General features: G+C 49.8%; 10 protein-coding genes across 10 annotated transcripts; 4 read left to right on the plus strand and 6 right to left on the minus strand.

The window, feature by feature from the left end:
• Positions 1–2144: 2144 nt before the first annotated feature.
• On the minus strand, positions 2145–2745 carry A1O9_10477 (uncharacterized protein; the record flags this gene model as incomplete). The annotated part of the gene is made up of 3 exons (XM_013400638.1): positions 2145–2315; positions 2434–2483; positions 2616–2745. 3 exons carry the CDS (start codon positions 2743–2745, stop codon positions 2145–2147), a joined length of 351 nt encoding a protein of 116 aa, XP_013256092.1.
• Positions 2746–3432: 687 nt separating this feature from the next.
• A1O9_10478 (uncharacterized protein) lies at positions 3433–3834 on the minus strand (the record flags this gene model as incomplete). The annotated part of the gene is made up of 1 exon (XM_013400639.1): positions 3433–3834. One exon carries the CDS (start codon positions 3832–3834, stop codon positions 3433–3435), a length of 402 nt encoding a protein of 133 aa, XP_013256093.1.
• A 1393-nt stretch (positions 3835–5227) lies between these two features.
• On the plus strand, positions 5228–7502 carry A1O9_10479 (uncharacterized protein; the record flags this gene model as incomplete). The annotated part of the gene is made up of 4 exons (XM_013400640.1): positions 5228–6099; positions 6181–6603; positions 6649–6878; positions 6934–7502. The coding sequence occupies 4 exons, from the start codon at positions 5228–5230 to the stop codon at positions 7500–7502; spliced, it is 2094 nt and encodes a 697-aa protein (XP_013256094.1).
• Positions 7503–7770: 268 nt separating this feature from the next.
• On the minus strand, positions 7771–9001 carry A1O9_10480 (uncharacterized protein; the record flags this gene model as incomplete). Its single annotated transcript, XM_013400641.1, has 2 exons — positions 7771–8448; positions 8510–9001. 2 exons carry the CDS (start codon positions 8999–9001, stop codon positions 7771–7773), a joined length of 1170 nt encoding a protein of 389 aa, XP_013256095.1.
• A 663-nt stretch (positions 9002–9664) lies between these two features.
• A1O9_10481 (uncharacterized protein) lies at positions 9665–14596 on the minus strand (the record flags this gene model as incomplete). The annotated part of the gene is made up of 2 exons (XM_013400642.1): positions 9665–13530; positions 13576–14596. The coding sequence occupies 2 exons, from the start codon at positions 14594–14596 to the stop codon at positions 9665–9667; spliced, it is 4887 nt and encodes a 1628-aa protein (XP_013256096.1).
• Positions 14597–16052: 1456 nt separating this feature from the next.
• On the minus strand, positions 16053–16667 carry A1O9_10482 (uncharacterized protein; the record flags this gene model as incomplete). The annotated part of the gene is made up of 1 exon (XM_013400643.1): positions 16053–16667. The coding sequence occupies one exon, from the start codon at positions 16665–16667 to the stop codon at positions 16053–16055; it is 615 nt and encodes a 204-aa protein (XP_013256097.1).
• A 998-nt stretch (positions 16668–17665) lies between these two features.
• A1O9_10483 (uncharacterized protein) lies at positions 17666–19088 on the plus strand (the record flags this gene model as incomplete). The annotated part of the gene is made up of 4 exons (XM_013400644.1): positions 17666–17691; positions 17774–17949; positions 18022–18386; positions 18444–19088. 4 exons carry the CDS (start codon positions 17666–17668, stop codon positions 19086–19088), a joined length of 1212 nt encoding a protein of 403 aa, XP_013256098.1.
• Positions 19089–19688: 600 nt separating this feature from the next.
• Positions 19689–20877, plus strand: A1O9_10484 (uncharacterized protein; the record flags this gene model as incomplete). Its single annotated transcript, XM_013400645.1, has 3 exons — positions 19689–19889; positions 19943–20164; positions 20221–20877. 3 exons carry the CDS (start codon positions 19689–19691, stop codon positions 20875–20877), a joined length of 1080 nt encoding a protein of 359 aa, XP_013256099.1.
• Positions 20878–21126: 249 nt separating this feature from the next.
• Positions 21127–22596, minus strand: A1O9_10485 (uncharacterized protein; the record flags this gene model as incomplete). The annotated part of the gene is made up of 1 exon (XM_013400646.1): positions 21127–22596. A coding segment is annotated over one exon (1470 nt), but the record flags the coding sequence as incomplete, so codon positions are not given.
• Positions 22597–23753: 1157 nt separating this feature from the next.
• On the plus strand, positions 23754–24377 carry A1O9_10486 (uncharacterized protein; the record flags this gene model as incomplete). The annotated part of the gene is made up of 1 exon (XM_013400647.1): positions 23754–24377. One exon carries the CDS (start codon positions 23754–23756, stop codon positions 24375–24377), a length of 624 nt encoding a protein of 207 aa, XP_013256101.1.
• Between the last annotated feature and the right edge of the window lie 1740 nt (positions 24378–26117).

Here is a 26117-nt window from a genome sequence, read left to right on the forward strand (position 1 = left end):
AACCTCGCTGCATCCGGGTTGTTTTGCTCACATTGCGCCTATTTTCTACTCGGCATTCTCTGATCATGATACCGAATTCGCAATTTCCCATAAGCCTGCTCCCACGGCCCCATCTCAACTTATGAGTAGGACCTGGTACCCGGTGGAAGAGCTAATGATGAAGAGTGACGCCAGCAACACCAGCAGCAAACTTGCTGCTCTCCTTATTCTTATAGCCCTGCCTAGGGTTATGAGGATCTACAACACTCCATATGGTGCAGAGAGCACCCGCGACAACGATAACTCCAATGATCAAAGGTAGATAGATGACCTCGATTTCCTCGCCGAGCCATGTGCCTCTTCTTCCTCCATTGCTTCAGTTTTCTTAGCAATTTGTTATTGTGACTTCTTTGAGGCATCTTCAGCCTGTTCCACTCGTTTCGTTTACAAGATGCGCGCCCAACCATGGACATGTGTTTTGACCGCCCTTCTCGGAGTCGTTGCTGGCCATCTTGAGCGTCGAGATGACCGCATTTGCAAGGTCGTTGTGACAGAAAGCTATGGCGATTTTGTTTGGATTCCCGTCGCCACATCGGTATCTGACCACTTGGAGCCTTGGTTGGAATGGGTTCCAAGCACAACCTCTTCGACCTCGACACCAACTTCGAAGAGGCCGTGGAAATCCTCCACTCACGCGCCGTCTGTGGCGACCTTAACCGTTCCTATTAAGGATAGCTCGAGAGGAAACTCTGGCGTCACACTAAGCAATGGACGTCCTGCTTGGAAGCCTTGGCTAGGCGGAAGTCATCAGACTGCAAAGACAACGAGTACATCAGTTCTAGATGGACAGAAGCCATGGTTGGACTGGTCCCAGACACTCAAGACTACTATTGTTGCGATCACCTCTCCAACATCCGGAGGTCAGTGGCAGTCGCAGACACATAGCTCGAGCACTCCAAGACAGACGAGCAGTAGCTGGAGCCCAGTAAACACTGGCACCTCGTCTTCGTCGTATGAGTATACTCATTCAACCTACTCCCACTCTTGGTCCAGAGCTAGTGCCGCCTCTTCAACCTCCCTCCCTGACACAAGTAATACCTCTCACATCTACTCTACTACCGCTTCAAGCACTGGCACCTCAGACACCCCGCAAACAACCACACCAACTATGACGACAGTATCTACTACGACTACGGAATCTACCACTACCACTACCACTACAACAACTTCCACATCTACACCTACCCCATCGTCCTGTGCTGTTGAAGGTTTCAACATGGCCGCACCAGTTTTCGCTTACTATGACTCTACCGGTGTGCCAATCGACTACGCCTTTTGTCGAAAATGGTGTATCGACCAGGACATTGGCGCAGTCTCGGTCGGATACGGCGTTGACATTGGGCCAGATGATTACTCTTGTGCTTGTTACGGTCAAAACGTGGAAAGTTATGTAGCTCGAAGTCAATCGGGCTATTTCTTCTCCGACATCACCTGTCCCGTGGCACCTTGATAAGATTCTGAGGTAGCCTTGGAGGATGCCGGCGGAGGTTGACTGAACCAGTTTGTTCTACTCATAACAGGAGTGGTTAAGCCGGATCGTGCAAGTAGGAGCGTACTCCATGTTACAATCGTGATCTGTTTCAAGGAGCAGAGCAGGGAGATGTTGTTTCTCCTGATTCCTGAAGATTCCCCTGTAGAAGTGATGAGCTCGGATGATTGGATCAAGCATTATACCGTCCTGCACTTGTTGGAGGTTTTGTCTCCTGTCAATTCACACCGTTTCCGATCCGTGGAAGGCTTCGAGCTTGGCAGTGGCTCTTCTTGACCTATGAGTCGCGCAGATCAGTGCAGACTGGCTATCAAGTAATATGGTCCAAAAGATATTCACTTGTTCCTATTTAATAAGGTTAATGTGGTTGACTGAAGCGCAAAACATTACTGTTTCTTGATTTGAAAGTATCGCTGATAGGAGCTTGTAGGAGATGAATACGGAGTACTGGCAAACCCACTTAGCACCAAATTGTCCCTATCACCAGAGGCTTAATACTGCGTGTGCCTAGACAAGATATGCCAGATGGGGAACATGGCGCTCGTTTTCAAACGAGTGTGCTCGCCCTCCCGACCCAGAACCCTCCAGCTCTGCAAAGCACTCCGTTCGCCCATAGCTAGCCCAAAAGTTCTGGTATTTGCTGCTTTAGAAAGTCAAGCACCGCATCCGGGCCCTTGGCGACTTGTATTCCATAAGGAAGAGCGAGTATCTTGATATCTGGTACGATTGCTCTAGCGATGTTTTGAATCCTCTTGCTCTCCTCCGGCGCCCACATCGAGGCGCAGAACTATCCATTGTGAAAAGATATATTAGTACGATGTGTCTGTGTCAGATGAGGACGGGAAACGGTGTGTGCAACTGGGATTCTTCGGACGGAGAGGTGATGATGAGAACATTGACAGTACCAGAACGTCGGGTCGGATCTCTTCCACCGTCTGCTCGACCTCGTCAATTGCTGCCGGAGAGTGATTCCGCGTTAGTCATTGGTTATCAAACGACCTCTGACTATCCTAGCAGTCCTTGGTCGCCACCGCTTTGACCAAGAGTCTTTGTGGTTCCAAGTTCGAATTGGTGGAAGAAGACTTACTTGCACAGTTCGCTTGGTGCTGAATGGAGTACCGGGCTTTGAGGTCCTCGACAACGATCCCAACTAGCCTCCATGCTCGTTCAGGTGAAGTGTTGACCGTCACCAGCTTATATGGACCCTTCGGCGGCATCCTGGTGCAGTTGGAACCCTGTGTTCCAGGGCAGTACTTCTTCCAAAGGTCATACACAAGAGTGGAAGTTGGCCGAACGAAGAGAAGCCATCGACCTTCGTCACTTTGCTTGTTTACATACTTCGCTCAAGGTTCCACATGCCCGCCGAAGTCAATCCATACTGGGACTTACACCCTACAGCTTCGCCTTACTACACCTTAGAAGCCTCAGAAGATAGGTAGATATGGGAGGGCATTGTTCGATTTACAATCAGTTGGATGGATGGTAGGGAAATAAGCCGAAAGGGCCATTCCGCATTAACTCCGCCGATTTCTCATCGGATGAAACTGGAAGGTCTCGGAAGCGATTCCGTTGCACGGTCGGTTTGAAGAATTACCAATCACAGATCATAGCGTGCTATTAGTCCTTTAGGGCATCTTCACCGGGGGTTGAATCAATATTTCGTACTGATCTAAATGGGAGAGAGCTACTCGCAGCCAGGACATGATTCAGCCTTGCAGGGTGGCTGCTCCCAGGCTAGCGCTACCCTGGTCTAGCTTACGAAAGTCATTGCTTTCCATCACTTATGACTCAACACTGGGGAGTACGAGGTACCCCAGACTCATATGTGCATCCTCTCGACATCCAAAAAGACCTAGTTGCAATAGGGCCGGTATATACATGGCGTCGTGTTGCTCGAAATGATATCAGGCTGTGCAAACACCAGGAACGGCGACCTTGGTGGCCATGACATAAAACTCCTCCGTCCCCTCAGGGAAGCCATGGTGCACCTTGAGCAGTTCGGGATTCTGCAACATTTCCCTGTACGCGCGGACCGACTCCCACACTACGACCATTGTGAAGATGTTGTTCCGATTATCTTTATCAGGGCAGCCTCGGTAGAGCTGGGCTGAGATCAGGCCGTGCTGCGTCTTCATGAACCGTGCGACATTGGCCCATTGATTGAGAAAGGCTTCCTCCACGTCGGAGGACGGGAGGATGAAAGTATTGATGAAAGTGAAGGGCGTGTTGGGATCGTAGGCCTCCAATTGAGTCTGCGTGGAGACGAGTGAGCCAGGCAGGCTTTTCTGCGTTGGTGTCTCGGCCATTTCCAGAATAGTCCTTGTGTGCTCGGACCACGAGTAGCTTTTCTGTCAGTGTCCTTCGCTCAATCTCAGAGGTTCAGTCAGCCTCGATTGGTCCCTCAGCTCTGAGCACCCCGAAATGATTTCAACTTGATTTCAAATCGTCGATGAGAGATTGGTTTGCGAATAATCTTACCACAAAAGGCGTACGGAGAAGCAACCAGCCCGCGAGATTCTCTGGGCGCAACTAAGCAACTAAAACTGCTGTTGGGTGGTGGCCTGAAGCTTGTTTTGCGATCGGATGACTTACCAATAGGAAAGCTGTCCGCCCATTGAAACCAATTCCATCTGTTACTCTTCGTCGCAAAGGAACAACGCTTTGTAGATCCCAAGAACAATTTTACCGGCCTAGAGAGTTATCCTGTCAAACTAAGCATTAGTATCGTCAGGAAGCAGTTCTCCCGCGGTCTGTCGGCTTCAAGCAAGGGAGACACGGCGCCCAAAAGTTGAAAATATTCTTGAGATTTGCTCTACAGCTAAAAGGAGTCACTCCATCACTACGTTAGGATGTAAACAAGTACTTTGCGTTAGAAAGGAGACCCAGGGTTAGCTAAGCCAGCTTGCTTTGACCATCAGGTGCCATCCAACTGCACCGGAGGACCTACTTTTCGCAAGCTTCTGGAGTGAGGAAGCTCCCCTGTGAGGGGCCCCGCATTCTGAGTGTTCCCCCATGATGTATTCGGGATCCTCAGTTAGCTTGGCACAGCATGATCTTTATTACGAATGTCTTTAGCAATCCTTTGTTGGGAGTGTCGCTGATTTTCCCCATCTCGGTCTTGCGATTTAGGAGCAAGCTTCTGCGATAAATAACGCCTGGGTCTGAACTTACCCAAGAGGAGTCCCCGAGCTGTCCTCGATTCATCGCTTTGCTATGCAGAAATCAACTCTCAAGCGAATGCAGCTAGATGGTCATGATGGTGTGAAGTCGAGAACTAGAGAACCACCAACGAGGCGACGAGCTACCGTAGCTTGCGAAGAGTGTCGTGCGCGAAAGAGACGCTGTGATGGTGCCGGGCCCTCGTGTGGAGCCTGCATGAAACGCATGACAAAATGCATCTATGCCTCAGAAATAGAAACGAGGCGATGGCGGGATACGTACAACTGAGCCTCGTCAGATTTATCTTTGGATTGGACTCTAACATCTTGCAGCATGATACGATCATTGAGGAATCAACTCGCAGAGCTCGAGAGGACTGACCAGATACTGCAATTAGGACCTTCCTCCTCTAGCAGAACAGGAACACCGATCGTAACAAACGTAGCTGAGTTACAGCCCCGCCCAGAGGCATCACCAGAGGCTGGGGCATCCATAAGTTCCAAGGATGTTGGGAAGGTGACATCTCGGGCCTCAACCTCAATGGCAGCCTCTTCACCGGCTCCGAATCTTGCAGACGAGTTTGAACTTGGGTGTGCAGAAGACAATGAAGGTCCTCATTCTCCCTTATTGTACCAATTAGCTGGTCTACACCAAGGTTGTCCCACGGAGTGTTCGGGTCCAAGCAGTTTTGAGAAGCTGATGAAACCCATCAATCAGATGATCGAGAAGAAGACCTATCGCGCACATTTTTCTGCAGCTCCTCAAGCAGCACACCTTGCCCCACCAATCACTTTGCCAATGTTGGACTGTAAATGCGATCATATCTTCGAGACAAACACACACCAATGGTGTCTTCCATTACGAAGACGTGCGGATGTCTTGGTTACATTATACTTCGGACGAAACCACTCTGTGTTTCCGATCTTACACGAAGAGACATTCAGAAGGCAGTACGCTCGAATCTGGGAAGCGGCGCCCAAGACCAGCGGAGCCTCGTCTTTCTGCTCTGGGCTATGCAAGCAGAAGAGTCAAGGACGGCTATTTCCAGCCACACTGTATGCCATATTCGCTGGTGTCTCAGTATTTGAATCTGCGCAGCTCGAGCAGAATGCCACCAGAGCGGACGCCTTCTTTCGAGAAGCGCAGAAAGTGGACCTTCTAGAGATACTTGACAACGAGGTGGGTATTGAGCTCGTCCAGCTTCTCCTCCTCATGGGAAGATATCTTCAAAGCACGGAGAGATTCTCCAAATGCAAGAACATATCTGGCCTGGCAATCCGTCTAGCACAGAACATGGGACTGCAGTATAGCACCAGTGAAGCTCGAGCACGGGGCTTGATCCCATCCTCCTGCAATCAGTTGGAGTGCGAAATGCGAGCACGTGTTTGGCAAGGGTGTGTGATGCTTGAAAGGTAGGTTCAGTTACAGGTACCCAACGACATACATCGTTCACCACTTCCGTAATAGTGACTGACGCTGCCATACTTGCATAGAGAAATGGCTTTATCCTTCGGACGGTCCCCAGTGGGTGCAACTATTAGCAGAAGATTTCAGCTTCCGCAAGCTATCGACGATAAAAACATTAGCGAACAAGTTGGGAAGATAAATACACAACCAGCGGATGCTCCTAGTGTACTTGAAGTATACATTCAAATCATCAGACTCTACGATATCCCGGGGCCTCTTCTTGACCAGGATGAAGTTGGACCGGAAAACGCTCCTGACGACGGCCCCCACATTGATCTCCTTTTGAAGCTCGACACCGTGATAATCAAATGGAGAGATGACTTACCTCAATACCTTCGATATGACCCATCTGACGATCAAAATAGCAGAGAAAAAAGTGTGTTCCCCCAATCGGAACCGTGTATGCAACAGCCCTCAATGTTGAACCACGGCAGGAAGATATATGCAAGGTATGGCCACTTTGCGTCGAATTACTCATTTCTCATGACATTCAGATTCCTCTACATCCGCCAACTCATTCTTCGACCGGCTCTAGAAGCGTTCTTCAAGAAGCAGCAAAACAATCAAGGCTTCCACAATAGGATGTCTGGCGATACTGGGCTAGAGGATCTCATGCTTGGCAGAATTGCTGCCGAATGTGTCATGTCTGCGGTGACTCTTGTTGAGACACTCAATGCTCACATTAAAATGCATGACTTTATGGCCTGGTGGCTCAACGTTAGCTGTAGGTCATACCTGTGGACCCCGGTCGAATAGAGCTGACAGTCATTCTGACGTAGTTTTGCATACAAGCGGTAGTACTCTCCTGATGGGAAGGTTATGCACCTTCAACGACGCGAGCTTCTCCGCAGAATCGCTTCTAGAAACGTGGAACATGTGTCTCAAGAACCTGGCTCGTTATGACGGACTGAGTAGTATTGCAAAGAAGTCTTGCTACGTCCTTAATCTAAGCGCTAAGCGCTTGATTCCTGGACAAACAATGAATGTTCTCAGTCATGGAGAACCCGGCATCCAGCAAGAGGAAACGGATTTCCCCCAGCCAAATCGTGTGCAAGGAATGCAGCAATCGACAGAACAAGTCAATCCAGCATCAGTGCTTAGAGTTGCGGAAAGCCATGGCGCACCGATGACCGAGGCTCTCGCACGTCAGTCGGACAATGACGGTCCGTCTTTGGAGCTCACTGTCGCCCTGGACGAATCGCTGCCCTTGCTGGATTCGGACTTGGTGTTTGACCACCTACCAGACATTGATGACGAATTCAGCAGCGGTGATCTTGGAACTCTCAATTGGCCGTTTCTGCCGTTTCTCTCTCAATTGGAAGCCATGTCTCCACCACTTGACTTTTGATTCATAGGAACTCAGGTTCACTGGTATGCACGTCATTGTACTCAGGACTCTATGCAGATGGCTTTGTGCTGACCGATTAGATGATGTGTCATTATAGCATTGTCAATGACTTTTGGGAAAGATGTAAGCCCGGAATTCTACTAGCACAGCACATCTGTGCGCTGGTAACTAACAAGTGTAAAGCAGTCTGAAAATGTTACGAGTATCAAGGGTACATACTAAGTATCCTACTCATATATGATGAGCGCCACTAAAAGCCTGGCAGACATCATAGATTGTCTGTGGTCCCAATAAGCGTCGCGAACGAAGTCTTGAAAAATTCCACTAGTGACTTCGGGTTATCCTTTGCCAGAAACAGCTCCGCACTCTGTATACTTCTCCGAACAAGGTCCTCTGCCCAGACAAACATCTCCTTTTCGTATGCGGCAACGGCTTCCTTCGTGATCCCGAACTCATCCAACTTGTTCGCCAAGATGAGCGCATCTCGAATAGCACAGTTGACTCCGTCTCCGACCCACGGCGTGGTGACGTGAGCAGCGTCGCCAATCAGAGTAACGTCAGACGACGCTTCCCAATTGAAACAGTTCGCAGGCATGTGATAGAGCCTCCATGGCCTCCAGTCCCCCTCGCTGTACTTGATGACTTCTCGAATCTCAGGGGCGAATGTTCCAAAATACTCGTCTCGGAGGAAGAACTCCTTGGCAGCCTCGTCATCGTTGAAATCGACCCCTGTGTTCTTTGGAAAGTCCTCGGGAGCTGGGATGACAAGTTCGTTCCGGTATGTACCGTCGCCTTGAGGCGCGGTCCATATAACCTTACCATCACCGAGAGCGACGAGATTCGCCTCCCCAGCCGCCTTTTCCATCACATGATAGTGAGCATTTGAAGGACTGAGGTTCGTGGGAACGGAAACATAGCCCGAATAAACTGGTACAGCAGAGTGAATCTGTTTTTAGGTCAATGACGCGTGCTTCTATAATAGTAATGTCGTCGTTGGAAATACCTACCAGATGCCTGACCTTGCTCATGGAGCCATCAGCACCAACAACAAGTTTGAGGCCGGATACCTCTGTACCATCGCCTAACTGGATGACAATTTTTCCGTCGGCATCTCGCTTACTACCAACGACGGCAGTTCTCCAACATATCTTCTGTGGAGGAATGGCACTCAACAAGATCCTTTTGATATCCGACCGATCAACCTCTGGGGCATCACGGCCCTCTCCAAACTCGAATACCCGCTCAAGGTTTTTCTTGGCGAGAAGGTGGAGTGTACAGCCGCCCCATCTTCCATACTTCTTCAGGAGGTCAAAAGCTCCAATTTCCCTGATGACCCTCTGCGAGCTGCCCGGATGTAAGTCAAGACATGAACCTCGTGGCGGGGTGTCTACTGCGCTCCTCTCATAAATAATATAGTCTTTGATGCCCTTCGTTTCAAGGAGGCCGGCTAGTGCAAGGCCAGACGGGCCTCCACCAATTATAGCAATAGATGGAGTCATATTCAGTAGGCGGTAGAAGTGGAAATTGCTTATTGATACGCCTGTTTTACCAAACAAGTGGTTGTCCTATAGATGAAGTCACTTCGCTCAACAAATACACATTGATATAAGATCCAGCAATAGTCCACGTGATGGTCGAATACAGGCGGATAAGCGTCTGCCGTTGAGCATGGCGGGGAATATGCGGAGCTCAGCCTCATCTTCGGGAGGGGAACCTACCTATCTCCGCAAATGACAAGGCGTGTAGAAACGTGAGTGGTATAAAACAGAACCCATCAGCGTGAGGATGTAATCTGCGGCATTCCGTTGAAGTCGGTGGCGAAGTGTATAGAGACTACAAGCAAGCTCTTTCACCGCCGGAATTTTGACGGTTGCTTTCCAACTATTCTCCTCGGGTCACTCAGACTAGCCTAAGATTGGCTCAACTTCGGCGATGGATATCGACCCGAACCACTCAACCCGCTTGCTGCATCGCGATAGTTGTCCTAGGATCGTCTCATCTTGAGATCATCACTCACCAGAGTCTAAAGGAAGACTCAACGGGCTCCCTGGAAATGGACTATGGCGCCATTCCCTCCTCTAACATGCCAGAGAGATTTGGGCATCGTAGAGGATGGACTCGGAGAGAGGTCTGCTTCTCCATTATTCTCTCCACCCTCGGTTTCAAGTATCAGTCTCAAATAACGGTTTAGTTCGCGGAACTGGAGGCCTGGACCGTATGCGCGGGCTAGGCAGGCTGGCGTGGCTAGCTGTGTGGCGGCTATCCGGAATGATATATGCAGGAATACTTGCGGCCCGAGAGTGTGATGAGTATAGTGGCGAAGACGGAGACTGAGGTAGGCTTGCTGGACTGCCTATGACTGGGGATTTCTGTGGTGAGAAACTGTTTCGGAACCGTGCTTCGGCCTGAAGAACAAAGGCGCTCTGATTTTGGGAGCGGGTTCGCTGGAGCGGAGACAGGTTCGGAGTGCGGGATTGAGATTGTGTCGGGTCCACAGAAACGTGACGAGTAAGATCGGGCGGTGTATCGTCGAAGAGCGTAGGGTCGTCTTTTAGGTACGATCGGGTAGTCTCGTTGCTGTATTCCGAGGTCTTAATGCTACCAAAACTGCTTTCACTGATCGAGTCCTCGAATGACTTTGTTGGCAGAGGTGTGTCCACATTCGAGGAGGAGCCTTTGTCTGAATGACTGGCCTCTGCATGCATATGCTGAGAAGTGGTACCCATTATGGGGGAGTCTGACCTTGTGGGTACAGGCTTACGTCGTATCATTCGAGCTTGGATCGGCTTGACAGACGGATTCTCCATCTTGCCCACGCTTTCTGCAATGTCACGCTTCTCTGGAGCGAAGTCCGTAACCTCATCGCGCGATACTGCCTCAAATACCAGATGCAGTGAAGGTGGTTGCCATGTTACATTCAAGGCTGCATCGAGAAAAGACTGCGGGTCAGATTGAAAAGCTTCTTGCGTTGGTGATGCCCTTTCGCTGGATGATGAAGGGCGATCAATGCTGGGTACGAAAGATGCTGTACCTTCAATAGTTCCGACTTGTGCAACTTGAAACAGAGTAGGCCCTTGCTTTCTCATTATGGCTTTTTCGTTTAAGGCATCATTCCAAATTCCATTACCGCTAGGGCTCTCTGGCATAGATTTGTGGAATTGCTCTTTGGTTGACCTGTCATCTTTCAAAACCTGATCTTCAGCATTGTCGCTCCAAGTCTCATCGTCAGTCGCAGCTTGATCCATAGGCTCAATGTTAGACGAGTTGTCGTCTGCTGTAGGCCAGCCCGCTTCTGCTTCATCTATAAGGTATCCTTCATTCTCATCATCGGTGTCATCTCCATCGAGCCCATTGGCTTTCTCCCACAAATCATCCCCGCTGTCTGGATACTCTAGCCAAGTTCCATGCAATTCATGATGTCGCAAATCTTGGATGATAGCTTGGACATCATCTGCATCCGCATTCATAAACCAGTATTTAGCTTTGGAGGACGAACGTACTTTACGTTGCAATTTAGCCTCTGGCGGAAGCTTCTGCTGGAAAGTCTGGGCGAGTTGTATCCAAGTCCCTCTCACAGGGGTGCTCTTAGTATCCCAACCATTATCGACCAGAGCTAGAAATTTGACGCCCCGATTCATGGCACCATGGCCTGTGGGCGGCTGGATTGAGTGGTCTAGGATTACATTGAGGGCTGTACCACCGGCGTAACACGGTTGATTGACGTCTTCACCAAAGGCAACCAGAAGTTCGAGCACTACGTCGAAGTCGTACGAGTGCGTCGCCAAACCACCACCACAGGCACATCCTAAGGTGCAAGTTGCCGATGCCCAATGAAACAGGAGGCCAGTTTCTCTGTTCAAATATCGACAGCTATGATTCAATGCCGTCTCTTCGGTTGGATCTGGGGAGATGTACTTCAACATTACGTCCGCAAATTCAGCTGCTATTTGCCAACACTTGATGTTCTTGAGAAAGAAGCACAGATCGGTTTTGTGGATGGGCCGAACGTTCGAAGTCATGGCCGATACGAACTCCTCAAACACGGTTATAGAGGGATCGTGATATTCGCTAGGTTGACACAATATAGCCTGATACAAGAATTCCTGTTGGAGATCGGACAGTGTTAACCCGGTGATGCGATCGCGGAAATAGCGTGTAAGGTTTCCACACACTGCTAAGAAAAGATCAACGATATCCATTAATTCCGGGCTTTGGAACAGTGCACCTAAGAGGCACATATCGACAGGTCTGCCAGAAGTCCACCATGAATAGCACAGAATTGGATTGAGGTAAGACTGCATTGCCTCTGCGATGACGGGGAAAGAGGACCATTCTGGAGTTTCAGACACTAGCGCTAGGTCCATGAGCAGAAAGAACGAAGTCCTTAGGACAACGTGTCGTGATTTCCATATAGCAGGGAATGCAACGTCTGGTGCATTAGCGGAAAAGAACTTCACGACCTTTTGGAACATACGCCCAGTTCTCACATCAGAGACCCACGATGCACGCAATGGACAGAATTCGTTGTGGACATTGAAGACTGTTAGGTCGCGTTTCTTGAACTGTTTCAAATTGAGATACGCCCACTTCAGTAGCTCCTTTGGTGTTATGTTATTGACAGGTGGTAAGATCGCCACCCAGTCTTGAATGCATTTATCCAAAACTTGTGGTTTGACGACTTGATCTCCTGTCGCCTCCTCGATGACTTTGGAGCAAAACCCGAGCCAAAATGGTTCTGGGAAGTAATGGTGTAGCAGTGGCGGCAAATGCTGCTCAATCCAGCCAGTATCATTCATGTATACACAGAATGTCTCGTGGACAGGCCGAACGCTGATACCCGTGATGCCGCATAGAGCTACTTGCTGGGCATCGGTTGTGGTGGATGGCGCAAACTCGATCAGACCTCGTAATAAATCCTGCGTTCTTGAACGAAGCTCTTCGTGGTCTTCCAGTTGCGATATGTTGCACCTCCCGCGCATTTGCTCGACGATGAAGTCATAAGAACCCCAGAGGTGGTCCAAATTGGTTGTAGCAAAGTCTAAACCCGGTGCCACGCCTTGCTCAGTCCATTTCGAAAGAGATCTAAGCTGGAAGGTTAAATATAGGATGAGGGCTGCCTCTGCACGATGGGATGAAGATATTTTGCCTAATATACGGCCGTAAACAGCGTCCATCCCAACTGGCATTCGTCTGATCAGTGTATAAATCTGGCTATCCGAACGGCCTTGGTCAAATTTCTTGATGATCTCGTCGACAACGAATTTGAACCACAGAAATACCCCTTGGGCTTTGGCCACGAGATCGTCCACCATCTGTTTAGAGAACCTCTTGCTGATGTCCAGGTCGGTTTCGCTCCGTTGCAGAATCTTTCGATCCACGTATGATCGCATGCTTGCTTTGTTAAAATCTTGTATGGTGATTGTCTCGTGGACGTTTAGTATCTGAGCTACTCGACTGTCAGGTCGACTTGCTACGCACAACTTGATAGACATGCGATCGACCATGGATCGACAAGTCTGAAGTAGCTCACAGAGGTCACCATTAAACTCATCCAGGCCGTCGATGAAAATGCAGAGCTGTTTTCCACATTCGTCGAAGGCTTCAGACGTTGCATCAAAGAGGTGTCTTTGGGAGTCCAATTTTAATCTTCCTTCACTTGAGATCCTCTCAAGTCGATGCCGAACATTGTCGTCGCTGGAAGCTATTTGATAAAGAAAAATTCTGAACATACCAAGCATATTGTTGCCTAAAGCATCGCCAGCTCGATAGTCGAAGTAAAAGTGGAGGATTTTGAATGTTCTTCCTCCAGATTCCAACATTTCTATCGTGCGTCGGCTTGTTGCCAGGTAAGCCATCATAGTTGATTTCCCTGAAGCTGGCTTCCCACTAATCCAATAGAGCGGGTCAGGCTTTTCTAGCCATGTAGAAAACGAAGTTTGCCAGATGTATTCGTGATCGTAGGAAGGCTCCGGCATTGCATATTGCCTTTTATCGTCCATATCTTCGAATCGAAGTCGATCGAGGAGGCCTATAGAAGTCAGGCATAGATATCTAGCGAAGAATGATTACTTACTTCGATTTCGAGCAGTGAGGTTATCGATGATCCCTGTCGCAGATTCGGTCGATCTCTGCTGTGCTCGAACAACTCCTAACAGTTCCTTAGTGTACACAGCTGCGGAAATGGCAGCATAGTGTTGCCATTTATCGTTCTTATGGGTGTCTGAGTAGTCACTGATCCCGCGTACGACTATGAACCTCAGATCGCAATTCATCAGTCCAGCAGATTCCATTTCGAAACATAGGATATCGTCCCGATCAGCAATTTCATCGCGGACCACAGCATCGCGCAAGAGATTGTCGGCTGATCCAATGGTTCCATAGTGGACGAGACGCTCGCGTCCGGCAAGACGCTGAGGCCTCGTGACTATATCGGCAACATTAGGCTGCACTAGTTCGGTGCAGCACCTGGGATTCAGCGGGTGGACAGCCGTGGACTTGTAGAGAATATCTGTTGTGCTGGGAGGCTTGCGGTATTCATCCAAGATGGGACCCTTCTTTTCGATCAGTCGATGGATGGACAAGTCCAGGTTGAAAGGCTTTCTGCTGTGCACAGTCCTGAGCTTATTAACGGCGTTCAGAAGCAGTTCTGGTGGTGAATTGAGAGTCCCCCTTTGCTGAAAGCCTTGGCCTTGGATTGTTGCGCCATAGCCATAATGAACAACGCCGCCGAACCTCTTCTCATTGTTAGGCACACTAACCACAACGTCTCCGAGCCTGATGTCGTTGCGGATTGTAGGAGCTCCGCCGGCTATGCCAACCATCACGCCAAAGCGTAGATTGGGAAAAGAGTGTAACAACTTGGTTGCGGTCATGCCAGCCTGCGCAACGCCCATTCTTGTTACCGGCAGACAAGCGATGACCACATTATGGGCTCCAATCTTGCCAAAGGAATAACAGTTGTCATCGTCAACTAGGTCTTCCGGGGCATCGTATTCGTTGTCGAGCACGGCGCAGCAGGCGACATGTTCTTTTTGAATCGCCGATATCCATGCGACAGTATATTTCGATCTATCTGGTGGGCCTTGTGGTGGCATCGTCGCGGCGGAAACGCATGTTATTCCGGCATAGGGGAGGTATCATTGATTGTGCGATAAGGCTAAGTCGGAAGCCGCAGGCAATTTCACGGTGAAGGGTGTAAACGATGAAGAAGGCTGCTGCGCCAACTCCCTGAGTGAATCTCTTCAATGATTTCACATGGTGAGGCTGTGGAGGGGTCCTCGCCCAATCGCACATCAATCGAGTTCTCTTGCCGATACCAACGTAGCATTTCTAGGACTTACCGGTCAAGTAGGCCTAGCCCGCCATCCTCCCTCGCAGGAAGCACCCTGCCCCTCAGTCAAAACATGGTAAGCGGGTCACCCTTGCCAGGCCGTGTGGGGCCGATGCTGCATGAGACGAATGCCAGCTAAGTACGGAGTAGTTAGTTGATGATCAGTTGGGTTTTACGCAGAGCTGTTCCAGCCCGCATTTCCTGTAGGTCTCAGCCTTCCCTATGTTTTCGAAGAGTTTCGGCCTGTTCTCGTGAGGCATCACGGAATGAAGGGAAGCAATATGCGTTGTCTCAGCTAAGGCCTTCATTATCAAGCATCATGTAGTCCCAAAGCTCACTGTTTCAAGATTGCAGCTGCATCAATCACCTCGTTGCTCTGCTTCGGTCTACTTTCTGTGTTGGGTAGATTAAATAATTGACATAGGTAGCTCATCTCTTTCAGGAGTTCCCCATACTTCGAACCTCGTCCTTATAAGTAAATCTATAATTTTCTCTAGGTTGCCCTCATCTAATTGTACACTATGCAGACATCTTTTTAAGTGCCAACTGAGGGTTTTCGAGGAGTAACTGAGAAAGATCCTTCATAAGTTGATGCCATTTTAGGAACAGCCGCGGGCCTTCGGGCCACACGGTGCAGTAGCGGCCCGCCTCGGGCCTTGGTAGGAGGCCTAATGAAAGTGAAGCCTATTGAACTATTAAACATTCTCCCAGCCAGAGATTCCTGCCGCCCGACCGAGTCTCAGAACGCCGATTGCTCTGGAAGAGCGCAGACCAAACTATTTAGCCTACCAGAGTGCTTCGTCAATGAGTCAGCGGTTAGCAAGGGCATGAATGTGAGGAGAGGAACCCTCCCACTGCCCATCCATCCCTTGACCGAACACGTTGGCACCGCAATCGGTGAACGGTCAAGACCGTGGTTATCCCCTTTGCTCCAGGAGGTGTACGAGAACAGAGCACGTAGCCCTAGATCAGTGTGGTGAGGAACAGATGGGCACAAAATTAAGAAGTGAGGCGGGGCGGCGTAAGCCCCCAAGGGGGTTAAACTCAGCATTTGACAACGAAATTGTTGTCAACGGCCGGGAGTTTTACTTGATAAGAATGCTGCCATTCATGGATCTGTCATTTGGCGAGCTTGAGCTCCGACGCCTTCTGTGAACAGTCGCCTCGGGCATCGGTGCCAAAACACCCTTCACCAAACACTTGACCCCTTCCGTCGCAGCTCACTTATCTTCCAGCTTGAAGTAGATTGAGTTCTCCCACCTGGACTGTCTCCTCCCAATGATCGGTCTCTTCTTGAGATCGCTCTCGTCCTCACAACTCCGAACTTTCTTGATCCAGTCATCCACGACAAGGTCTACACCAATTGAGTTCTCTTTAAACTCAGCGCTCTCCATGAACTGCCTTGCCTCCTCAGTTGTGTCGAAGTTATTGACCTGCAACTCGAACTCATTCCCAGTTGGATCAAAGTAGTACATGCTCGTTGTCATTCCGTGGTTGACAGGCCAGTGAGGGACAATACCGCGGGCTTTCTTCTGCTCGTAGCTCGTTGCAAGGTCCGCGAGTGTTGGCAAATTGAATGCGATATGATAGATTCCAGCGGCGTGCCGTCGGTCTTCAATGAGCTTGTACGCAGCATCTGACACAATGACTTCCCGATGGTGCTCATCATCGAATGTGATCATAGTTGCGACGTCGTTCTGCCAAACCGTCTTCCCTCCGAAGAAGTCCAAGTGCCACTTCACCATAGCCTGGTAGTGCTCTGGAGGCGTTCGTACGCCAAAATGGCCCATCGAGGTGGGGCTGATCAATTTTTCGGTGGACTCGTCGGCTGCCATTTTGTGAGTTGAGAGGAATGTTCAATTCGCAAGTTGTCGTTTCAAGAGCAGGAACTATGCCTAAAATCATGTGCCTTGTGGCTGACCTGCGAAGATTTACCATTTATGCATTTTGTTCTGGAGACTATGTCCGCACTATCCGCACATACCAACACCGAGCAGTCCGGGGAATCCTAATTCTCAGCTTGGTATACGACATGCGTCGAGGTGTTGGCTATGGTGTCATTTTCGTTGCAGGGCGGCGATAAGGCGGGTGCCCGCTGCACCTTGGCCCCCTCAATCCGTGGGCCATCTTGGTGAAAATTGACAACGAATTGGCATGCTGAGATCTATTGCCCATTCTAACGTGCTCTGGAAAGCCTTTTAATATAGCTACATTCAAAACTCATACCACAATGTCGAGCAACACACCAAATTTGCTTTCCTGGAAGAAATTCCCAATCGAGGGTGAGAATGATGTCCCCGCAGGCTCGCGAAACCGACTTGGTACCCCTGTCTCACCCTACGCTTGGTCGAATACTTGGTATTAGGCGGTCCAAGACTGTCGTTCAATATCTGGGGGTCCAGTATGCGACTTTGAAAGATCGATTTTCTCGTGGAGAGCTTTTGGGCCATTCAATCAACCCGGATGTCGAGTTGGACGCCACTAAACATGGGTATATTTTCCCCTATGCTTGCGTCCTTCTTGTCGATTCACAAGTGGACTCGATAATGTTATTTCTTCGCTCATGAGATTTGGTGTTAGACCTATTGCTCCAAATCCAGCCAATGGTTGTGCCACTGAGCATGCCCTGTTTCAGAAAAGCCTTCCACACCTAGACTTTCAGCAGTCGGATAAGGAGTGCCTCACACTCAATATTTCCGTGGCTGACAGAATTGACAATACCTTTGCATTGCCGGTCATGGTATTCGTGCATGGTGGCGGCTTTACCAATGGTAGCAGCTCATACCCACATTACGATTTGAGATTGATCACAGAGCTGAGCCATGAGATAAACATGCCCATGATCTCCGTCGGTGTCAAGTAAGGATTTTTCCAGTTTTCTCGCGATGCTAACAATATCGGTCGCGACCATGACCTGCTGACCACTCTTGTCACTTTGCAGTTACCGTGTTGGTATGCACGGCTTTCTCTATTCACCGGAAATGGAGACGGCTAGATATAAGCCAAATAATGGACTTGATGATCAGAGGCTGGCATTGCGATGGGTCCAACGGAATATAGCAGGGTTTGGGGGCGATCCGGGGAGAGTGACCTTCATAGGAGAAAGTGCTGGAGCAGGTACGTCAAGCAACCCTTGCAGGGAGGGTAGAGCCTAGCCTTCTTGAAACGCGCATTCGCTGACTTGGACAGCATCTGGGTGTTATCATCTTCATTCCAAGGAAGCCTTATTTCATCAGTATATCTCCATGAGTGGATCATCCCTTCTTCGTCCCAGGCGCCTAGAGCTCCTTGAAAAGTCGTTCAAATCGATCGTGTCAGAACTTGGTGTCAGCAACGCTGCTCCCGCTTTGCAGATTGAGAAATTGTTGGAGCCCGGAAATGCAAACTATTTGGCCAAGTTCGCTCGCCAATATTCTGTCGGCCCAATCGTGGACGGTGACATCATCCCAAGCGTTACAACGTATCAGTCTCTCGTGAACCCGGCTGATGCTTTTAAAATGTTCCCTGGAATTAATCACTGCAAGAGAATACTAGTCGGTGGCTGCCAATTCGATGTAAGTACGAAGTACCACCACCCACTTCGATTTTGAGTATTCTAACCCAAGGACTAGGGCATGATTTGGAATTCTCGTCTGGCCGGAAGAACTGATGTCTTTCCCAAAACTCTTGCCCAACATCTGGACACTATCCTCGACCCTATTGATATTCAGCTTGCTCCCGCCATTATCTCAGGCTATGACCTAGCAGTAGCTGCTACAGTAAATACACCAGAGACAACCCTTGCGGTTCTGAAGCTTGGCAATGATATCTGTTTCGCACAGGCTACTAGTACTCTTGCTCAGACATGGGCAGCATCGGGTGTTCCTGGGTCAAAAGCCTTTCTGTATCATTTCAACTGTCCAAATCCGTGGGATGGGCCGTGGAAAGGTGAAGCAACGCATGGTCTGGACATAGTATTTGCCTTGCAGAATTATCGCGAGCACCTGTCAATTGGCCAGCGTCGAAGCACAGAGCGACTTGCGAAGGATATCATCACCTTCGTGAACGGTAACGAGCCTTGGCAAGGCTATGATCTGGATAAGCCTACCTCAATGATTTATTTTGCAGAGGCTGAGGGCTGGGAAGATAAATCGGAACTTGTCGACGAGCGAAGCTTAGAGCATACGAGGCAGAGATCAGTCCTCCATGAGGTGGCTAGCAAGGGAGCGCTTGACAAGGTGATGGATGCATGGCAGATGTTTATGCGAGGCCCCTAGTAGCACGCAACTCTATAGGGAGGATTGACGACCATACTCGTTATGATTTGTTCCGTTTGCTCTCCTTGGGCAGATTTGATTTTGAACAACTGGTTTGCTGAAAGACCTAGGGCCTTTATCGTAGTCGAAAAAGCCACACCTACTCTCATGGGATAGGCTCGCATGAATGTTTGGTTGCCAAGAGCTAGATTGATAGAAGCATTAGGCAGCAATAAGCAGCAGCTATTTTGGTTCAAAGCACGTAGGGGCTAATTGCCGGCTCCTACTTGTCGATTTTAGGGGCCACAAGGTTGTGCAAACTTGAACCGTAACTGGTGTTCTAGAGAGTCAGAACAGAAAACTTCGGAGCCGACCTTTGCGGGAAGATCATCTGGATGCTTCGATCCTGGAGCGGTAGCAGAAATGCGGGGACTGTGCGGCGGGCGGAATCTCAACCTACGGAAGAGCGCCGACCATTAGTCTTACTGATGTCCGAGGGCAAAGCATACAACATTCTCGCAACATTGACTGCGTCTTGGTAAGTGCTTCTGCGAAGGAATCCAGGCAATCGTGAATAGTCTTGATCCTTTGGGCGTGATAGTGATCTGAGTGGAGCTCAAGATGTCGATCGAAGCAAACGCCATGGAGACGCCATGCCATCGTGAGTATTTCTTTGTCAGTGGAACCTACGTGGAAGATGGCTCTCCAATGGGTGGCTACACAATGAAAGACCAGACATATGTTGAGTGCTTATCACCGATAGACGGGGTCAAAAAAGAGTTTCCAATGATATTTGTCCACGGAGGGGGTCAAAGTGGCTTGGTATGCGATCCAACTTGAGGTCAGCGCAAACTTTGGAAACTGACATGACCTAGAACTGGCTGAACACACCTGATGGTCGAAAAGGATGGGCATCATACTTCCTCGATCACGGATATATGGTGTATTTGCTTGACACTGCATCAAGGGGAAGATCTGCGCCTGATTTCTCGAAAAAACATGTTCATTATCCCACTGGGTTTGTAGAATCTCAGTTTACGGCGACAAGGATTGCGGCCAAGTGGCCACAGGCTAAATTGCACACTCAATGGCCTGGTGTGAGTCCAAAGCATGTGAAGTGAACTAGAAATCTTCGCGCTGATTTTTCGCTTAGAGTGGTTTGGCTGGTGACAGCATTTTTGACCAATTTTATGCGTCAACATTTCCAAGTATGTTCGACCTTGTTGCCTATCAGCGGGCGCAAAAGAGAGGCATTTCTGCACTGCTCGATCGGATTGGACGTCCAAGTATCCTAATTATACACTCTCAAGGTGCTCCTGGTGGATGGCTCGCAGCCGATGCTCGTCCGGGGCTGGTCAAAGCCATCATTGCGGTTGAACCAAATGGGCCTCCATTTGCAGGAACTCATCCACATGACGGGTCGATTGCGAGACGCTGGGGTGTTACTGATGTACCAATTCAATTCTCCCCACCGATATCAGATCCTTCAGAACTTTGTCTCATTACTATCCCACCGTCAGAAAGTGACAAGGAATCTATCGTGATTCAGGATGAGAGTGGTGATCATGTCGTCCATAAGTTGAAGAATCTCCAACACATACAGGTCTTGGTGGAAGTGGGTGAGGCGAGTTATCATGCCCCATATGACCACGCAACAGTAGCTTTTTTGAAACAAGCTGGTGTGGAGTGCGACTTTATCAGACTTGAAGACTTGGGTATCAAAGGGAATGGCCATATGCAGATGCTGGAAATGAACAACCTGGAAATTGCAGCAGTTTTGAACAAGTGGATAGAGGAGAAAGTTAAATAAGGGACCAAAAGCTCTTGCAACCGATCGTTAGCTTTTGGTTGTTGTGTCAGAGAAGAGGATGGTAAATTTATGAAGGTCCATTCGCAAATTTGGATAGATTGGTTTCTTGGATCAAAGCTGCTGGATGAAAGGCCTGTGCAGGTACATTCCACGTACAGGTTTTAGAGATATACAGCTGTAAAGTTATGTACCTTGAGATTAGTGGGCATGCTTAGTTTGAATTCCAGTGAATCAATTCGATAGGTACAAGGCCACAGCCTCGAGGCTGTGACGCTGCTGCGTCTTGGAAAAGAGAAAATCTGTCATGAATTCCTCTAGGCCGCCATAGTTGAAGATCCCAAGGTGCTGACGCGCAACGAAAGCTGCACACAGCAAGAACCAAGCTTCCTCTGGTTGGCCTTGGGCGTTGAAATGCCCGGTCATCAATGTCCAGAGAAGAAGGGCATTCTCATTGTACTCGCAGCATGAGACTGAAGAGATAGTACCAGAAATTTTGGGTAGAGGTCGAAAGGCTGTAGGGTCTTGCAACTGATTTGGTGCATTTTCTTCATACTCGGGCGTCTGCGAATGCGACTGTGACAAGAAAGATGGAGGGCACCAATTCGTGTGGATGCCAAACAACACTCGCTGCAAACGTCGCATGTTTGGCTGAGCAGATCGAAAGGCCATTCTATTTGTGCACCGTAGGACTACGAGAAGCAGAGAAAGACGTAAGGCTTCGTCCTTACGGGCAAGCATCGGTGATTCGGCTGGTAAATGCAGGAGACGATGACAAATGGCACGCATCCGCCTGCACATCCATTCAGCATCCTCTCGAGTCGCACTTGAGGTTCGCCATACATATTTTGCAACAGCAACGCAATCTAACATGTCGCGGAGAATGGAGGCCAATGCCGGACTTATGAAGTTGGCCTCCAGTGCTTGTTCAAAGCCGCGCCCTAACCTGGAATCTAGAATAGCTGAAGCATCGGCAAGGATGTCGACCTGATGACTGATGAGCGCATTGGAGAGTTTGGCTGCCCGTGGTCCAGGGCTCTGCAGGTACACAGTTGGTTGGGACCGACCGGCAGCGAGGTTTGCGATCTCCTCCTTGATCACTGCAAGCCGAGAGGGCGTCAGTGGTCCTGGATCGAACATTAATGGGAGGTCAGGGAGGCATCCAGTCTCAATTGATATCATCATATCGATGTTAACCAGCCCCTGTGCTGTAAATTTGTGATAGTGGTCGTTCATATCTAACAGCCCAAGCAGAGATTTCGCAGCCCGTATGTGAGTTGAAGCCTCCTCGAAGTGTTGACAGATCCACGCTGCAAGAGCAAGGCCATGAATATTCTGCACGAGAAGTGGATCGGCTCGAATGCCCTTCTGCTGACACTCAAGCATCTTCTGACGTACGGAGGTTAGAGTCATTTGCATGTAATGCTCTGGTTGTGCGGAGCCGACTAAAGGTATCCGCGAGAGGTGGACCATTCTAGCTGACATTATCATTAGCAGCGATGTTAGCTTCAACTTATTCTGCATGCATTCTCGTAGCATTGTATCAACAACCCTGTTGTATCGATTTACGGGTTGAAGGTGTGGTGGGAGCACCTCGACCTTGTCTACATGAGAGCCAGTTGAAGCCATCACCATATGGTACTTTATCAATATCTCTGCATTACCAGAGATAGGGAGAGGTGTCATGGAGAAAGGATCTACTCCAGAGCCTGGAGTATAGTTTGTGGAAGGGATAGTTGCCCAATTCCGTCGGTATATTGCAATCAACTGCTGAATCGGCAGCGGAGTGGGAGAATCATTTGAGGCAGTCCTCGCCGGAGGCTGCTGAGACCCATCACGAGATTGCGAGAGGCCGGCTGATCTAAGACTTTGTGAAGCGCTAGAAAATCTGGAAAATCCGCAGAGATTAGCTCTCGTTCTGTGGTATGGCAATTCAAATCGAGTGTTCGGGGACAAGACGATTCGCCCGGGGGGTCCATTAAAGGAGATGCTTGGGGCGCATATGCGCTGGACTGATTCCAAGTAGATTCCAGGGACACAGCCATTCGAAGTATGGGTTTGGACAGAAATCATGATTTCGCAGATACTTGGGAAAGTCTCACCGTTTACCCAGAAGCTTTGGAAAGCGAAGCCGTCCTTGCATTGATCGAGCTGATGCGCGATGTGGCAGCCGTGGTGGAAGACGGTGGCACCCAGCTTGTCCATCTCTCGCCCTAGTAGAAATATCTGGCCTTTGGTGCTGCACGAACTGAAAGATGCGTTTACTTTCAGACGGGTCACTCCTTGAGAAGGATAGGCTTGCTTCATCCTTGTGTACCCATAAGAATTGCTCCTTTTCTTTCTCCTTCGACTGCTCCATTGCTCAGGCCAGATAATAGAAGTGGCCGACAGTAAAAAATAAATCTGCCCATAAGATGGCAATATTCACGTATCCTCAGCCATTGAAAATGGCAAGGAACCGAAGCGAGAAGCGGTGCGGCCTATGGTGTTGCTCATCGCGACGACTAGCTCGCAAAAGGTATGGGACAGCTGTGAGTTCCATCAATGCACGGAATCATGTGCTGAATAGAAATCGAGACCAATCCTCTTGGAAGCCATCGAGGCGGTGTTGCGCTAGGCTGGCAACTCAACTTATCATGCTCGGTGCTCGCCGTCTGATATCGTGACCCATCGCCAAGTGCCCGAAACGCCTGAAGCGGATCCGCTTAGTCATTCGGCTGGGGGAAGAGCCGCTGACTAAGCGGACCCGGTTCTGGAAGTCACGTGACGTAACTTCTGTTCCACGTGCCGATTCTAGTTTTCCACCGCTTGGCACTTCGAATCGCCAACTCGATCGTTGCATCTTTCCATAACTGGCTTGAGCATCCCGCAGGTCCGCTATGAGCTCTCTTGTTGTTCCAGGCGAAGTGCTTGGTAGCACAGCTTCCCACCTGCCCGGCGCGGGAACGCATGTCTTTGAGAGCAACATCCTCGCCTCGATCATTGGGAGATGCCTCGTCACACCCGCTGCCAGCAAATCCAGCAAGCCCACCATCTCGGTACCTCGCTACGATGCATCTAGTGCAGGCAAAGCCAACACAGCCACGGTCACGCTGCCCAAGGTTGGCTCCATCATCCTTGGAAGAGTTACCCGCGTGCAACAACGCCAGCTCTCGGCCTCCATTCTGAGCGTTGACCCGTCTCCCCATGACATCCTCTCGTACACACAAATCACCGATGACGACCTGCAATTCCAAGCTGTTCTTCGAAAGGAAGACATCCGTACCCATGAGAAAGATAAGGCTGTGATCAACGACATGTACCGAGTGGGAGACATTCTACGAGCCACCGTCGTCAGCCTTGGGGATGAAAGAAACTATTACATCAGCTCCGCGGGCAACGACTTTGGCGTCGTGGTCGCCACCAGCGAAGATGGGAATGCCATGGTTCCTGCAAGCTGGAAAGAGATGAAGGATGTTGTGACTTCCAAGGGCGAGAGTAGGAAGGTCGCAAAACCGACGTGAAGAAAAGCGGTTCGAACGCGGCCAATGCTACGAAACTACAGGCTTCTATTGATCTATCAGACGAACCTTCGGACTTGAAAGTGCAGCAATGCATGTGGCACCATGCGTCGCAGCGTGGCACGCAGTCCACCACTGGTAGCAAGAGCGCTTCTGTATCTAACGATCGTGGTCGCCTCAGCTGTCAGAATGGGCACCCAGTCTGGCCACCAATAAAGGAACCACCCCGGAATGTGTCACGATCTGCGGTGGCATCAATCCCTTACCAGGATGGCCGCTCCTGGTAGGTTTGATGCCCGAGCCTCCTTTCTTTCGAACTTGTTGAGCATACAACGGGGCATGAATCAGCATTTGACACAAGCACACCTGTGAAGGTATTTCAACCCCTAATCGCGAAACTCGAGGTACATAGTGAGAGATCACCCCGGCTCTTCTTGAGCCACCAAGAACCTCTGAGTGAATTGTGTGTCCAATATCTTCTCTTCTCGCAATTCCACCCACTGCACACCTCTCCAGTATCCATGGTCACGACCACCTTTTCAATGTCAGACTGTGTTCGTCACGGGAGGAAGAAACGACCGTTTAGAAGTTCCCCCCATTCTCCAAGTCTGGCCTCGCCATGCAACAATGCGATTCCGGCAGAGATCATTCCGGGACGGAGACATCCTCGCAAGGGGGCAGGTACGAGACGGTTGTATGAGGTCGGTGCTGTGCGTCAGTTCCACGCTACGTGTGTGTTCCGGGAAGGTCATTCACGTTTGATGTGCACGCCTAGCAGTAACTCATTATGACTCACTGAGATTTCGGCATGGACGAGCATAGATATTGTAGGGGTGAGCAGCACTGCCTTATCGAGTAAACCCAGTCGCGAACTCCTTGTTAAAATCAGACTGTTCGTCCCCGTCTGCTGGGTGATTAAACCATGGCCAAGCTATTTAATCAAGGAAGCAAGCAAACAAGCAAGCCTGGCATTTAAGAAACAAAGCAATCCAGTAAGCAAGTAGTGCAACCCTTCAATCAACCACACGTGGTATCGACGAGAAACAGCCAAGCACCCTCTCTACGAGGACCTCGTCTTCCCCCCCCCCTGAACTCCGTCCACTGTAGTCAAGTCTCACGATATCTCCCACTACGCGCTCCTACCATGCACCCATTGGACCGCTCGGGTTGTGGAGCGCTTCCTGAACCGCCAGTGTGCCAGCAAGAGAATCGTTGAACGGGCCAGGCATGCATTATTGCATCCTCGGTATGCTGGATCCGCGTGGTTTGGAACTTACTTCGACTCTGCCCGTTGTGCTACTCGTAATTAATTTACCGTGCTTGCCGAAAAATGGCACAGCCTCGTTGCGCGTGATTGGACCGCTCGGTTTGTGGAGCCCTGGAGGACCCGCGAGACAAGCCCGATCAGGGCGTTTTCTGCTCCCGTGCCTGTGTGATTTCGATTTTCCTCCTTGAATGGTCAGCCTACGCCGGAGTGTCTATCACTGGCACTGGCCTTTTCAAGACCTAGCCCCCCTAATCAATTTTAGCGGAACTTCTCCGTACGGAGTACTGTGCCGAGCGCAAATTGTGACGTGGATTGCAACCTGTCTGGCTGCGTGTCACCATTTCGAGCCTTGAATACGATGGATGAGGTGCTCCGTCCCGAGTCGACAATCGCAGAATGAGACGTGCCAACACCATGGCTGCCGTGTAATTAAGACGCATGAGTGGCGCGCTCGGGTTGTGGAGACGGGGTGGCTT

Source organism: Exophiala aquamarina (assembly GCF_000709125.1).
Source record: "Exophiala aquamarina CBS 119918 chromosome Unknown aczIA-supercont1.13, whole genome shotgun sequence".
NCBI lineage: Eukaryota > Fungi > Ascomycota > Eurotiomycetes > Chaetothyriales > Herpotrichiellaceae > Exophiala > Exophiala aquamarina.